At 37.6% G+C, this 17,394-nt stretch overlaps 1 protein-coding gene across 1 annotated transcript in view; it reads right to left on the bottom strand.

Moving 5' to 3' along the window:
* Grin3a (glutamate ionotropic receptor NMDA type subunit 3A) overlaps window positions 1–17,394 on the bottom strand; it is a 138,542-nt gene that overhangs the window by 69,876 nt on the left and 51,272 nt on the right. The window contains exon 3 of the mRNA XM_048338347.1: window positions 6,648–7,695. Coding sequence (XP_048194304.1) covers window positions 6,648–7,695 — 1,048 coding nt within the window. The remainder of the gene's footprint in view (window positions 1–6,647; window positions 7,696–17,394) is intronic.

The following is a 17,394-nucleotide window of genomic DNA, read 5'->3' on the forward strand; positions in this document are numbered from 1 at the left end:
GTCAACAATTTCAAACTGCTACAAGAAAATGAATGGGTGGAGGCAATGGGTGCTTACTTCCATCTGTCCATTCTATTTTCTACATCACCTATAGTGAATAGTGTTACTTTAATGTTGAGGAACTACCAGACCATTAAATGCATCACATATACACTGTGTCTTTTCCTGTCTCATGCCTAAAGATCCTACTCACTTTGAAGCATGGAGCTTGGTTTCCAGAAGAGAGGGGTGTGTGTGTGTGTGTGTGTGTGTGTGTGTGTGTGTGTGTGTGTGTGTGTGTGAGAGAGAGAGAGAGAGAGAGACAGAGACAGAGACAGAGAGACAGAGACAGACAGAGAGACAGAGAGACACACACAGAGAGATTAGTCTGGCAAAAATAGTTAAAGACAGAACCACTTTCTTAAATTTTGTTTGCCCAGGAGGCCAGTCTCTTTTGCTTGGGGTTAACTGTATATAGGAGTAGCCAGTAATAATATTATTTCTTTTATTCAACTCTCTGTCAGGGGGCATAAAAAATCCAACATCCTTTAATTGTTATGACACTTAGTAACCTGGTCTATTTTGTACAGACTTTTGCTTTTAATTTCATTTCTGATTCAAAGTATTTAGCTGAAATCAGTGACTTTTAACTCTGAAATTGCTGATTAAAAAGTTATCCTCTTAATTCTGAATACTTTTATTAATGGTGCTAAGTGTATGGCTTGCATGCTAAACAACCATGATTCAGAGGGAAAATGGAGCTATATTACATTTATTGTAAGTTATCTGTTATTAAGGATGCAGACACTTCAGTTGCTAGGACTCAATTCACAAATGGATACAAACACAGACCGCTACTAATCTTCTTTCAAGTGAATAAATTTTATGCAACAACAAGTCTGTTTAAAGAAAGAATGTATGAAACTCTTTGGAGTCTCTTTTAGGCACGCTTCTTTCCAGACTTAGGGTGCTTAGGTGGTTTTGGAGAGACGTTTCTTATAGAGGACCTTTCTGTAATTCAGTTTGATTATATATATAAAAGAAATGAGACAGGGAGTGAGGCAGAGGTGAGAGAATCTTCAGAGTGTGACCAATATTCCATATAACATGTCACCTCTAAATCAGATCTGGGTTATTTTCAGCTTACAGCAATAAAAACCCCAACAAAACAAAACCAACAACAAACAAACAACAAATGTCCCCAAAGAACTGTAAGTGACCAGTGACTTCTATGAAAATGATAAATTCCCTCTCAGCAGCACCAAATGTTGTACAGTTAATTTGAAAAATGAAAATGGTGTTCTTTAAAGGTACTGAAAAAAATCAAGTCATATCTACTTTCATCAGATATTAAGATACCATCCCCCACCCCCAGCTCTTTGCTGTAACCACTGGTAAGATGCTAAGCACAAGAGTAGGACAATCCATCTTCTTAAAATGTCAAAATTCAGTCAAGAGAATGGTATTCCAGGGTCTGCCCAACTTGCTACTGGGCACCTTTTCTTCTTTATCTCCTGTCTCATCTCTTTTTTTTTTTGTTAAAATTTTATTGTCAAACTGAGGTACAGAGAGGTTACACTTTCATATGTTAGGCATTGGATACATTTCTTGTACTGTTTGTTACCTCCTCCCTCAGTCACCCCTCTCCCCCTTTCCCTTCTCCCCCCATGAGTTGTTCAGTTCATTTATACCAAAGAGTTTTGCAAGTATTGCTTTTGTAGTCTTTTGTCTTGTTTTACCCTGTGTCTCTCGATTTTGGTATTCCCTTTCAATTTCCTAGTTCTAATACCAGTATACATGGTTTCCAATGTACTCAGATAAGATACACAGATAGTGCCGGTACAACCATAGGAAGGGGATACAAGAGGATCATCAATAATAGAAGCTACGGTTTCACATTGCATGTTGAAAGTAATTACAACAGTGATATGACAGTCGTTTCCATAACATGGAGTTCATTTCACTTAGCATCATCTTATGTGTTCATAAGGGCTATTGGGCTCTTGTGATCCTCTGCTGTGACTAGCCTAAACCTGTGCTAATTATTCCCTATGAGGGAGACCATAGAGTCCATGTTTCTTTGGGTCTGGCTCACTTCACTTAGTATAATTTTTTCCAAGTCCTTCCATTTCCTTATGAATAGGGCAATGTCATTCTTTCTGATAGAAGCATAAAATTCCATTGTGTATATGTACCACATTTTCCTGATCCATTCGTCTACTGAGGGGCATCTGGGTTGCTTCCAAATTCTAGCTATGACAAATTGTGCTACGATAAACATTGTTGTGCTGCTGGCTTTAGTGTGTTCTTGTTTGTGCTCTTTTGAGTAGATGCCTAAAAGTGGGGCTGCTGGGTCATAGGGTAGCTCTATGTTTAGCCTTCTGAGGAATCTTCATACCACTTTGCAGAGTGGCTGAACCAGTTTACATTCCCACCAACAAGGAAGTAGGGTTGCCTTTTGGCCACATCCCCTCCAACATTTGTTATTGTTAGTTTTCTTGATATAGGGCATTTTTACTGGGGTGAGATGGAATCTCAATGTTGTTTTGATTTGTATTTCTTTTATGGCCAGTGATGTAGAGCACTTTTTCACATGTCTCTTGGCCATTGTCTTTTCCTCATCAGAGAAGTCTCTTTGTAAGTCTTTAGCCCACTTGTTGAGAGGGCTATTGGTTCTTTGCGGTTTTGTTTTGGAGGAATGTAATTTCTTTAGTTCTGCATATATTTTAGATGTGAGGCCTTTGTCCGTTGTATGGCTGGTAAAGACCTTTTCCCAATCTGTGGGCTTTCTGTTTATCTTGCGAGCCTGTCTCATCTCTTTACAGATCTTGTCCTGCAATACATTTGGACTTCTAATTCATGGTGTCTTCCTTCAAACAGCTTTTTTTCTTCCCATTACACTTGGGAACCTTTGATTCCCCTGGGCCTTTAATACACAGCATCACCTTTCTATTCAGGGCTTCCAATTAGTTTCATTCTCATTTCTGAGCTCTTAGGGCTCCCTGTGCATTAAAGCTTGATAGATTTTGCTGGGTGCTCCACAGGGATTTTTAAATCCCATGAACGGAACTGACCTGACCTGACCTGGTCACCATTTTTATTTGTAGCCTATAAACCTTCTTTTTTTGTTTCTTTCTTTCTTTTTTTTTAATGATGTCATCATTTTTGTAGACACTCAGGGCAGTGACTGTGTTTTCCCCCCCCCACACTTATTAGCATCTATCAATTGTGCAGAGAGTTTCATTTTGGCATGCATACAATGTACCTTGACAGACTCACCCGCTATGTCACTCATCTCTTTTTTCTCCTTTCCCAGACAAATTATATACTTAAACTATGTGTGACTATACTCTTCCTCCTTCACCCTCTCCATTCACACTTACCCCACCATGAAAGTGTGACTGCCGCCTCTCCTGCTCAATTATTTGTCATGTCCTCCTGATTTGATCACCACAACTCTTCCATTTCTCATCTATCAGTGACTACAACTGTAACTTCTATCCCACTTTCTTTCTCTTTCAATCTTGTTGCCTTGCTGCTTTCCAAAGAAATCATCCTAAATGAAGACCGTTCTGCTGTGTTACTCTGTTGTTCAAAGTGACAATGGAGCTCATTGATCAGAAGCTCATATTTCTTTGTCTGAAATCAAATATACTTTGTTAAACTTGTTCACCGCTTTCCCTTGTTGTATTACATTTTGTGGCACAAGAGAATTCCTTATGACTTCCAAAATACCTTTCATTCTTTCTACCCCTAAGCAGCTCATTGCACTCCTAAGCTTCGCATGTCCATTTCTCCTCCTCTGCTGCACATATTCAGACTCTGATTATTCTTTAAGCATAGGCATGGATTTTATCTTGCTAATGAAACTTTTCCCTCATCTGATGAGTTGCTAGTCGTGGTCCTTTCTTGAATTTCAGTAATACTTGACTTACTAAACTTTGACAACTTCATAATGATCTAAGTTGTTTCTCCTTGTGTGCATGTCTTTTCCCTGCTACTTGACTATCACCAAATTATTTGACTCATTTGCCTCTGTGTTGATCCACAACAATTGGTGTGGGAAACAAATAATGCTCTTTTCAAAAAAAATTAGCATTGGTAGAGACATAAAAACACTTATATAGAATTTATGAGGTACTGAACAGTGAAGGTTGAGTGACCAAGAAGGTATGGAAATTATTTTTATCTTATGTCTTTGTGGGAAGTTGAGGACATTATGTAGCACATATCATGCAAAGATCATTTGTTATCTGAACTAAATTTGTTCTTTTCATACTTGGATTTCTCCAACAGGACATCAAATACATACAGTCAATTAATCTCTGAATACAGTATATTATATGTGTGTGTATAATATCTCTCTCACTATGTAAATATATATTCCTATAAATGAGAGATTAACATAGAAACAGCAGTAGCTTAGATTAATACAGTTTGGTGAGCTTTTGTTTCAAATTCACTTTTTTTTTTTTTTTTTTGCCAGTCCCGGGGCTCAAACTCAGTGGCTGAGCACTGTCCCTGGCTTCTTTTTGCTCAAGGCTAGCACTCTACTACTTGAGCCACAGTGGCATTTCTGGCTTCTTCTATATATGTGGTACTGAGGAATCGAACCTAGGCTTCATGTATGCTAGGCAATCACTTTTACCACTAGGCCGTATTATCAGGCCTCAAATTCACTCTTATTATAAATAGAAACTGGTTTAGATTTAGACTTGTTCCCCTTTATTAAGGGGTAGCCTGCTGTAACACAAAGTTGACTCTTGCCTGTTTGTCAGACTTTTTGTTGTTGGTTGGATTAGCTTGCTACAAATTTTACTTCTTTATTTTAGTGGAGTCAGGGATGGAATAGCAATTCATTTTGCTTAAAATTGTTTTGCAACTGTGTGTGGTTTATCTGATATATTTTTTTAAATCTCCAGGAAGAGTCACTGCTTCAGGTTTCTCATGCATAGCATCCATGACTTCATTTTGGCAGTCCTGCTTATGATGAATGCAGCTCTAGTCAGCATTGTATTCAGCTTTTCACATAAGATAATAGTCTGGAATCTGCACAGCAGGCATATATTAGGTTGCTTTTGTACTAGATTGGACTGAATGGTTTCCATTTTGAGTTTGTAATTTTAGAAGTCACATTGGCAAGATTCTTGCAAAATCTGCATATGTCTCTAGCAAGACTGCGATTCTTCAATAGATCTACAGGTCTACTGGGGAAAAGAATAAACAGAGACTGCTAATGTTGCTGCTGAGTATGAATGCTGCTGTATCACCCAAATCTCTCTTTAGGGTGATGCATTTATTTATGCTAAAGAACTTATTTGCTTTCATTGAATTCCAGCTCATAGCATAAACCTCTGCGTATTCATTAGGAAGCAATGCAATTCCTTGCCTAGTTAGACAGACATTGCTAATAGAATCCTTTCATATGGTTTGTGTCTCTTATCAGGAGATTTGAATAATATATGAGTGAAATTTCTCACCTTCCTAATAAAAGCTATATGAGAATCTTCTGAAATTATCACGTCATATGGATTAAACCATTTGTTTCTAAGGAGCTTCAGATGTTCCATTTGTTGATGATTAATCTACTTAATTTTAAATGTTTAGCAGAAATTTATAGTAAATGGTTAGTACTTTGAGACTGGTGTGTAAGTTGCATCTGGGAAGGGATTTTTACCATTTGGGCTTAGCTCAAATTGCTTTGAATTTAGTGTGTCCTGATGATGTCTGTGCTATTGGAGCTTTCTCCCCTCTTTAGTAGGTGTGTGCTGCACAGTGTAATGCATTCCTTCTCAGGATCTGCATCTTGGTCCCCATCAGAGCTGCAGTACACTCGAGCCCCATTCCAATAGCTTTGGGCCTTGACAACACTGTTTCTCTACTCCCACCAATGGGCTGGATTCTCTGCATGCCCATTCACTAAAAGGAGTTCTATCTTAATTCAGAGTGAACACACAAATTATTATCTATATATCTGAATGTCATTATGCTTTATCTGTTTACTGAAGCCCATACCTCTAATCCTACAATCAGCAATTTTCTTGAATTTCTCCTGAATATTCTAATGCATGGAATGGAGGCCCCCTCCAATCAGTTTTATGGCTTTTCTGATTTTACAAGGACATCTTATCCTTAGCTAGTTCTGCTATTTCAATGTGATACTCTTTGTTAATAACCAATCAATTTTTCTAGTAGCTAACTTGAGTGTGCTTAGGAGAAAAGGCTAGTTCTTTACATTTCACTGTATTTAATGGTGAAAAAGATGCCTTCCTATTTAAAACATGGATCGTATTTCCACTAATTACTTATTTTTTTTCAATAATTTCCAAGAAGCATTAATTAGTTTTTAAGTCCTCTTTGGATAAAAAGATTTTGGAAGCCTGTGCCCTGATAGCTATTCTGTCAGATGGCTAAGTGATATGAGAAGCCTCACTAATTGACTATCATCTCTAGAACAAATACTACCTAAAACCCCTCCCTGTTTTTCTCCATGCGATAAAATATAACAATGAGTTTAACCAGGCCACACACTTTTGGAGTAGTTTCTACAGTTGACAGAGAGAATATTTCTGCATTATATATAGAAGGAAGGCACAATAAAACACAAGATACACCACATGACATTAAATAAGCAATAAATAAAACCAGAGAAAAAAATAAAGTATTACCTTAGGATCATGTATTCCAGAAAGCTCTTCATAGATCTTCTCACCTACCATGACAGCAGCCAAGTTTGCTGTATATGTAGAAAGGCAAAACATACAGAAAATGGCCCAAAGGTTCATTAGAAATCTTCCAGTCCAACATTTTGGGGGTTTGATGGCCACTGTTCTACCAAACAGAAGGGCATAACAGACGTTCAAGGCTGAAGAGAAGGAGAAGACTTTACTTCTATTGCGCCCTTTGGGAGTCATACCAAAGGGGCTCTTCCATTCATACAGAGTGAGAAAGATGGCAGTGATGTGCAGAGCCACGAAAATCCCCAACCACATTGTCCAGTGGAGTGGCCACATGAAAGCTCCAATGGGAGCCGCTGTGTCTCGGGTCCTCACTAAGATGCCCAAGCTGGTGGAGAAGAAAGGACTGGTGAAGTCTATCACCTGGCTCCTTGCAGTATTAATGCTGAAGGATGTGACTGCCATGTGGGCAGTCCCACTTAGGAGATCACCTACCAGCCCTGTCCAGTGTCCATTTTTCCAGGCTCCATACTTTCCATCCCCAACAATGTAGAGGTCAAAGTCAAAGTTCATGTCTTCTGCTAGCTGTTCCAGAAGATCAATACAATACCCATAGCAGCACTTCTTGAATTGGATTGGCACAGTGTCATTACCGCTATGGAGACTACTGAACAGGCTGTCCAATATGGAAGAGTCATTAGTCATAGGGTCTAGACAGAGTTGGCCAGCTGGGCATAAGCCTTCATCGTCCACCTCCCTTGTGAAGACAAATGGGTGCTCAATCAGGGTCACCACTCTCAAGTGTAGCTTATTTGGGTGTTGGAAGTGGGTTTTGTGCCTCTGAGCTTGCTCTGGCCATATGCCATAGTCCATGACAATTTTTCCTCCCTGCCAGCTACCCAAGCGAGTCCACATTGGCTTTCCCACAGGGTCATGCTGCAGATTCCAGATGAAAAAGTTGTTTTCTGAGCTGATGATGGTGGAGCCTTTCACTTTGATGGAGCCACTGAGTCCTCTGAAAGTGGTGTTGGCTAGAAACCTGGCAAAGAGGAGCAGAGGCAAAAAAAAATTAAATAAAAAGGAGGAGAAGTGAGGACAAAGGCAGGAAGTAGTGCCATATTTGCTTTCTTTTTTAATACAAAGAAATTGTTTTTTTTCTATAAAATTGAAAATGACAATGCTTATACTTTCTTCAGGAGTTAACAAACTATGATAATGATCCTATTTCATTGAGTTAATGAGACCTCACCTTCAGGTTTCAAAAGCCTAGCCTGGCGCCTGACTATTGGACTTACTCCAAATCTTTTCATTTCTTGTCAAGAGATGTGTTTATTGTTTGCTGTTGTAAAGTGCTATATATTTCTGTGGTTTTCTCAAGTTTTTTTTTTTAAGGTTCTGAGCATCTTTAATATATCCTATTTTTATTACTCACTATATATGATCCCAGTGAAATCTACTCAGTAAATATTTTTTGGTGTGGGCCTAAACTTTAATAAGTATAGGTATATTTTTATAATTGCTGTAAAATTGTACTCATGACATTGGAGAATAGCCAAATCTTGTTACCGGTGGTTTTCCTTGTAGAGTGGAAACAATTAGCATATCTCTCCCCATGAAGCCAGTCAAAGCTGCAAGTTGGATGCCATCCACAGAACAAAGAAAAGATGATAAATAAACTTGGAGTTCTCAGGATAGCCTCAGGCTACCCTCCCTTGTCATTAGAGGAAAACAATTGGCCCTGGCTCTAGAGAGAGCCTCTGCCAGAAGTCACAGAAAGGAAAATTACTAACTAAATGATATACTGGTTTCTCATCCTGTGAATTAAGGCCCTTTCAGTATGTCTTTTTATATAGACAGGGTAGGAAAATGCTTGGCCTCTGTCTTTTTTGATCTTGGGACTATGAGACAATCAGAGGTAACACATATACACACACCCATGTGGCATCTTGTGCTCTTAATTATCCCCTCACATCAGGCTTTGTCATCAGAAATACCTACATTTGAATATTGTCCCAACTACCTTCTAGTGTTAACTTTGGAAAATTTACTTGACCCTAGTCTTTTCATTTGCCCTTAGCAAAATGGGTAAATATAATCATATACTACCCTTTCCAATATTGAACAAATATTCTAAATATGTTGCTATTATTTAATATTCAAATTATTTTTCATTCAAGGCCATCTCCAGGTTACTTTTATTAGAATTTTTCTATCTGAGTAAAAAAATACATTACATAAACCCATAGAAGGAGCTCAAGATCCATTTCAAGTTTAAAGGAATTAAATCCAAATGTGGAATGCAACACAGTAGATATTTTGGGGAACCAGAATATATGAAGCTAGATGCTCACAAAGACACATTATCCAATTGCCTGTCATAAATATTACTCAGTAATTACAAGTATGTATAGAAGTACCAAATTCTGTTACCATAGAAAGAACATAGAAAAATCAGAAAGTATGCAACACAGACTAATTTTCATTAGAGGTAAATGTAAATCACTTTTGAAGATGATACTGTCACTAAATGTAATGGCAGCATTTATTTTGGTAGATTGCATGTAATGGCAATTACTCACATTAGTGCTCCCTAGTGGGACTCTACCACTTAAAATAAATTTTATTTTGCAACAAGTAATGAAGTCTCAGCCAGTTTAGACTTTAAAACAGTTTTCTGCCTCTTCAGAGAAGCAGGGAATCTAATCATTTATAGATTAATCAATTGATAATTACCTAGGTACTATAAAACATGTGTGACCAAGAATTTCTCATAAGGAATCTACTTTCAAATTTCTTAAAAAGCATAAGTACATAAACATTTCCTGACATTATGTAGGGAATAAGTCAGTAAGTAGGTTAATTTTATTTGGTCAGTCTAGTGATCAGAAAAGTAAAGGGAAAGTGAGACAAAGAAGAGCCTATCATTATTTTCAGATTATTTGGGGCTTAATGATAAAGGATTTTATCTGGATAGACCCTTGAGAGATTTTCTCTGACCAAAAAATACTTATACCATTTCAGAAAAAGGCACTAGAAATCGATAGGACTCTTTCACAGGTACAGCCTCCTCATCAATAAAGTCTACTTCCCATTGTGAGTGCTCACACCTAAAATGGCCATGACAGAAGGACAAAGCTCAGTGTCTTTGAGGTCAAAGAAGCATAGGTCAAAAATGACAAATCAATCGGGGTCTGAATGTCTCCAACTGTTATAGCCCAGAAAATGTAGATCATATTTTACTGTGCTCTCAGGATCTCCATTTATGGCAGAGTATTTGTGCCTGTCTTATTTCTAGTTTTTCAGTAATGATAAATGAAAAAGATGGTAGAGTGGTCTTTAAGAAAGAATTACAATTGTCCAGGAAAGAGAAGCAGCTGAGAAACAACACTTTCAGCCCAGACACACACACACACACACACACACACACACACACACACACACACACACACACACACAAAGTAGAGAAGTAGAGAGAATATAGTGATGGAAATAAGTTGGGAGATAAGAGTGGGAAATTCATGTCTGAAGCCACAGTGAAGACAATAGCCAACTGTTGAAGATATTTTTGTCTGGGAGGAACATGAGTACCAGATTTTGTTGTAGATTTTTTTATTTGCATCTTTGGTAGCTAGAGAGGATGTAATCTAGAAGGAGGAGGCTAAATATAATTCCAAATGTGAGGAACAGCACATCTTGCCTCTTTCTCTCTTTTTCTCTCCATCTGTTTGTTTTGTTAGTTGCTGGGGTGGAGAGGAGGGTGTTTAATAAAGAGACATTTAATCTTCAGAAACAAAAAGCAGTGATTCCAAGAAGGCAAATACCAAGGATTGTGTTTTGTTCACCAACCATACTGAGAATGTATGAAGCACGGGTTAACAAAGGGTTACAAAAATAAGACCTGTGGAATATAGTAGAATCTAATAAACTTCATGTAATCCCAAAGAGCAATATGGATAAATAATCTTAAATTTCTTTAGTAGAAATTTAGAGCCTGTTTCCAATTGTTCTGGCCTGAATGTGTACTCTAAACAAATCTTCCAGATGCAGGATTATGAAGAAAGATAAGAACACAGAAAACATAAGAAGGCAGTAAGCATAACTTGGAGAGCAATGTAGAAAAGTATTAGAATATAATAAAGGGCAAAGAGGTTGCATCTAGACTTTAGAGGCTTCTTCCACCTGTTTTATGATCTTGGATTTTATTTTAATAGTAAAGAGGGAGCCATAAAAATTTCTGAGAAGCATAATGACATCACCAGAGGTCTGTATTAGTAATACTGACCTAGAAGCAAGTAAAATGTATATACAACAAGGAAGAGATGGTGACCTGGAGACCAGTTAGAAGAATGTTACAATACCTTTGTCATTCTGCAAGGGCTCTAGTTTAATCCTCTGCCCTGCACACAGTAATATTCAAGAAACCAATTCAGCAAACCTCCCAAGACACCATTGCACTTAAAAGAAAGTCTCATTAGATAATTTTGCTTCATGAAAAGCTCCTAATTATATCACTAGTTAAGAGTAAGTGTTGATTTGTTTAGCAGCTAAGATACAATTTGCACTTCGAAAACTACTCAACATATCTTGGAGACGTTTCATGATACAAGCAAGATCCGCGTTTAATATATTTACGATATTTTTCGGGAGGCATATTTGTACATAAAATCTTGATATGTAATATTTTTTCTTACTTATTGAAGCAAATGAATGATGATGTTACCAAACATCATTGTCCATTTACTGTTTTTCCCATTCAACAATACTCACTTTATGATAGGCACTGTTTCTCTCTCACCTCCTTTCTCTCTCTCTCTCTCCATATATTTATATATATGTATAAATACATGTATATCAAAATATATAGGGGCTGGGAATGTGGCTTAGTGGTAGAGTGCTTGCCTAGCATACATGAAGAACTGGGTTCGATTCCTCAGCACCACATATACAGAAAAGCTGGAAATGGCACTGTGTCTCAAGTGATTGAGTGCTATCCATGAGCAAAAAGAAGCCAGGGACAGTGCTCAGGCCCTGAGTTCAAGCACCAGGACTGGCAAAAAATATATGTATATATATATGGATATATGTATCTATAGGTATACAAATAGATATCTATATTTGCACATATATCTATATAGATATATATGTATTTGCATATATGTGTATATATGGAAATGTGTTTATGTATGTATATATACATATATATGTAAATGAAGACAATAGTCTATTCAGTTTGTAGTCTATGGAAGAAGACTATGCTTTTAGGTAATATATATGAGATATTATATAGCATTAAATAAATGCAAAGGAGGAAAAATAAGGTAATGAAAAATCTTACCTCTGAGAAGGTAATATTTGAATTAAGAACTAAGAAAAGAGTAGAATCCATAATGAAGTTATCTAGGTAAAGAACATTATCCACGTATAGGGGAGTACAGGAGTATGCCTAATATATTTGGGGAGAGAATATGTTAGACCTTCTCCCATTGAAAATGGGGTCAGAGACGATTGGGAAACAGACATTTTTTTCAGAGATCATTGTTATGTTTGTGTTTACTCTCGGTGTGTAAGGACAGTTATTGGTGAAATTTAAATGAGGAGATGTGGTCATATGACTGTATATATTTTAATAGGACTCTCATGTTACTGTGTGAAGAATGTACTAGAGGGGGCTGGGGATATGGCCTAGTGGCAAGAGTGCTTGCCTCCCATACATGAAGACCTAGGTTCGAGTCCCCAGCACCACGTATATGGAAAACGGCCAGAAGGGGTGCTGTGGCTCAGGTGGCAGAGTGCTAGCCTTGAGCGGGAAGAAGCCAGGGACAGTGCTCAGGCCCCGAGTCCAAGGCCCAGGACTGGCCAAAAAAAAAAAAAAAAAAAAGAATGTACTAGAGTGCAAGACAGAAGCAGAAAGACCAGTATGAGGCTGTTTTACATATGCACATAAAAATGGCATGGTGTGAACTGCAGTAGTAGCTGTGATGGTTCCTGATTAGTTAGATCTTAATATGTTTTAAAGATGGATTTGCTGATGACTCAGATATGGTGGCTAGATAAGAGAGTCATGGTTGACATTAGGTTTTGGTTCTGAGCAACTGAGTGGTTAAATTACCATTAAAGAAATCAAATTCTCTGTAAGAGAGTTAAGTTTGAGGTGGAAGAAAAACTACCAGGGGCTCAATTTTGTGAGTTTTAATGTGCAAATATAAACATTCAAATTGAGATGTCAAGTTTTGCATCATGTGGAACTCAGGAATGAAGTCTACACTGAAGATACAAATTTGGAAACCTTCAGTATATACATGGCATTGACAAATACCAAATGACATCACGGCGGGAGTTACTGTAGATGAGTAGAAATGTAAGGAATAATCTGTGGTACTACAAGGCGTAGGGGTGACAAAGATGCCTAAATTAAACTAGTTAAAGATGTTAAGAAGGAAGAACCACAGCTGTTGAGAATAAACAGGTTGTAATGTGTTCTAGAAGACAAATAAAAAGGTGTTTCAAGAAGGACCCAAAGATCAAGGATGTCAAGTATGCTTCTAACTGTTCTATAAAGTTTGTACAAAATGAATCATTGGCTTATAAGAGTAGGTTGCTGGCAACTTCTGTCTAGTAAATTTAGTGATGTGTTGCAACCTAAAACTTTAATGGGACAGATGCAGGGGGGAACACGGAGAGAGAAAATTGAGTTAATTCTTTAGCAGGTTATTATGCAAAGAGGACAAAAAATGGAATAATAGTGAAGAGAAAATCAAGTAAATATCCATGTGAATATGCATGTATGCATGCACATATGTCTAGACATACATTCTAGCTGGATGAAGAAATAAAGCTCTTTTGCTGCTGGGAATGACCCAGTAGGGATTCACATGTTACTGATGTAGAAGAAATAGAGAATTATTGGGAGGCAGTGTTCTTGAAAAGGCAAAAATGTTGTGCTTTCAGACACAAGTTTGGTATTAGCTGTGCTAAGAGACTGTAGGTGAGAGAAAGCAGAGGTGTGTAAGGGCCTGGGTCAGGAAGGTGATAGGTGTGATGTGGCAACTTTTAGATTCTACTCAATAGAATATCTTAGAGGTCTATTATAGATATCATTAGATTTTCCACCTGTAATTCACTGAGAGAAGTTTAATTATATTTTCAATGAAGCAGAAGGCCTTCATAAAAGTAGAGAAGGTAAGTAAGGGCTTTAGTAAGAAGTATTTCACTTAAATTTTGGTTGGTGTGATTTGTGTTCTGATTTCCCACTGGAATTTGTAGGAGTCCATTCTAAAACTATCTGGATCTGGCACTCAAAAATAAGTTCTTTAATCGCTTTTACAATCTCAATTAGTATATTTCTATTTTTCTGGGTCAGTTTCGGCAAAGGACATACACACACACACACACACACGTTGCTATTCTTGTACTACTCAGGACTGTCTCCTCACTTAACTTGTTATCTTTGTTCTTCTTTCTAAGTCTCCCTCACCTCTTTTAGTTTCTTGGGATGAAGAGAGGTTTTTGTATTCACCATCTCGTCTTCAATAATGGAGACATTTAAAACTATAAATATGTCATTGAATGTGGCATCTTTCTTTTTTTTCTTTTATCAGTTGAGGGACTTGAACTCAGAGCGTGGCCACTGTCCCTGAACTCCTTTGTTCAAGGTTTGTACTCTAACTTTGAGCCATAGCTTCATTTCCAGTGTTTGAGTAGTTAGAGATAAGTTTCATGGGAACTTTTCTGCCTGGGCTGGCTTTGAATGATGATCTTCAGATCTCAGCTTCTTGGGTAGCTAGGATTACAGGTATGAACCTCCAGTACCCAGTACATATTTATTTCTAATTATAGATTAGTAGATTAATTGTAGAAAGTAGACTTTTAAGCTGTTTCCTCATTTTGGAGGAGGGGATCACAGATGCAAGGCAAAGGTTCTATCACTGATCACAGCTTCTAAAATGATTATGTTTTCTTTTAGGAAAATGTATTGAGATTTACAAATGCCCAATGAGCAAAAGAAAGTAATTTATTAGCTTCATGTATTAAATGAAGCTGGTTGGCTATGTAGTTTTAGTTTTCTGGTGTGTGTGTGTGTGTGTGTGTGTGTGTGTGTGTGTTCAGGCTCAAGCATTCACATTTTTGCTTGGCTTTTTTTTTTTCAAGGCTGGACCTTTAACACTTGAGCCACACCTCTACCTTTAGAGATATGGGCCTCTTGGATTTATCTGCCTGGGCTAGGTTCAAACCGTGATCCTCAGATCTTAGCCTTCTGATTAGCTAGGATTATAGGGGCAAGCCATTAGTACCCAGGTGATTCTTCTTTGGTTTTGCTTTTTGTTTTAGAGGGCATACACAAATGTCTTACTTCAAGTGTATACATTTATATTTTCTGTAGTTTTTTTTTTTTTTGGCCAGTCCTGGGCTTGGACTCAGGGCCTGAGCACTGTCCCTGGCTTCTTCCCGCTCAAGGCCGTTTTCTGTATATGTGGTGCTGGGGAATCGAACCTAGGGTCTCGTGTATCCGAGGCAGGCACTCTTGCCACTAGGCTATATCCCCAGCCCTGCAGTTTTGTTTTTTAAAAAATACTTTAGATGTCATATTGCATGTAATGTTTAAGTGGAGGTAGTATTCATGTAAAAAAACATTCTATTCATTTCTTGTTATATATATTTTTTTGAGCTAGTACGGGAGCTTAAACTCAGGGCCTTGTGTTTATTCAGTGTTTCTGCTTACACTGGTACTCAATTGCTTGAGTCATACTTCCAGTCTGGCATTTGCTCATTAATTGGAGATAGAGTCTCTTGGTCCAGACTGGCTTTAAAGAGCAATCTTCAATATTCTCAGTCTCCTGAGTAACTAGGATTACGAGTCTGAGATACTAGCACCTAGCTTTGAAGAATCTACACACACACACACACACACACACACACACATGCACAGAGATACACACACACACATATATATACACATACACATATATACACACATACACATATGTGTGTGTGTGTGTGTGTGTGTGTGTGTGTGTGTGTGTGTGTGTGGACCTGGGGCTGCGGTTTGAATTCTGGACCTGGGTGCTATTCCTGACCTTTTTTGCCCAAGGCTAGCACCCTACCACTTGAGATATATAGCTCTGCTTCTGGCTTTTTGGTGACTAATTAGAGATAAGACTCTCATGGACTTTCTTGCTCAGACTAGCTATGAACCATGATTTTCAGATCTCAGACTCCTGAGTGGTTAGGATTACAGTTGTGAGCCACCAATGCCCAGCTTGGATACATTTTTAATACAAACAGATTAGCTAGAGATGTATCTTCAAAAAGGCTTTATTACTTTTAGATAAAATTATATATATTATATGTTACATATAATATATTTGTTTTCTAAGCTGAGATTAAGGAGTAAATGGGTCATAGAGGCAGAGGCAGGAGAATCTCTATACTACATAATAAAACCCTCTCTAGAAATAAGTTAAGAAGCATACATCTTATCAGTTCACTTTTTTGAAAACCATCAACCTTCATGTATTAGACTGTCAGCTCCAAAATTACTAGAACCAAGTCTTCAGTATATCTTACCCTCTCTAGCTCGACAAATGGTCATTGGTTGGACAGAAACAGCTAGACATTTGTATTTATGGAGGTGTGATTGAAATAATATGCTATCTGTAGTCATTCCATATAATTAACCTTTAGTAAATCACCTTACAAATAAATTGTTAAAGATCTTTCAACAGTCTTGGTGCTCACATGCTTTTGGTCTACATTCAGTGATGATATGCATTTGCTCTGACAGGTGGGGAACTAGGAAGAATAAAATCCTTTATACCTGTAATCATGTCTACATAGTCTACCCTGAGAAATGATTTTTCTCGTCTAAAAGCTTGTACTGAAAAATGCCACGTTTTTGGTGCTTTCATTAACATTTTAAAATGTTAACAATTCTGTCAGTTCAGTCTGAAAATGACACTATGAGAAATGAAAGCTTGTATAACTCTGATACCCGCTAGTCATAGCTCATTATCCCCCCTGGCTTTTATTATGTGGTGAGGAAGCAGGGTCAGCCTCACAGAATTTAGGGACAATTAAGAAAATTACTGTATGCAGATGTGACTTATGGGCTGAGAATAACTAACTTTCTAAAAGACTGAATTAAGCAAAATAAATAAAGATGATAAAAACCCACAGATGTTTTATGACTTAGGTGGCTTTTAAGTTATTCATTACAGAGAAGCCTTCTGGGGATTGGCCCACTTCCCCTGACCCTTTTCCTGAACACTTTGAAACTTTCTCTTTGACGGCATTCCTCAGGGAGTTTAAGATGTCCTAGGCATATTTTCTGAAGTTCTTTGAGTTCATTTCTCAAACACTTCCATAGGGATGAAAATATTGTCACTGACCCTTCTACATTGTGGATTGCCGCTGGGGCTCCAAACCTCACATTCTTCTTTTTACAACTTTCAAAGCTTGTAGAATAAAAATGTGGAAATAGTCATGAGGGTAGAGGTTATCAGCCAAGTTTCCACAAAAAAAAGAAGAAAAAGAGAAGAGAAAACTAGACAAGAAGCAGGTAAAAAAAATCTACATTTATCTACCAACTACCTATTTTCTTCTAAAGTAACAGATATTGGAAGGCATAAATATAATACAAAGTCTCTTTCTTTCTGTACTGCTAAGGTTCAGTGAGTATTTATTAGGTGTCTGGTAGTTACTAGAGTTTGGGCTATGCTGAACAATTGTGCTTCTCTTTCAT

Source organism: Perognathus longimembris, chromosome 1 (genome assembly GCF_023159225.1).
Source record: "Perognathus longimembris pacificus isolate PPM17 chromosome 1, ASM2315922v1, whole genome shotgun sequence".
Taxonomy (NCBI): Eukaryota; Metazoa; Chordata; class Mammalia; order Rodentia; family Heteromyidae; genus Perognathus; species Perognathus longimembris.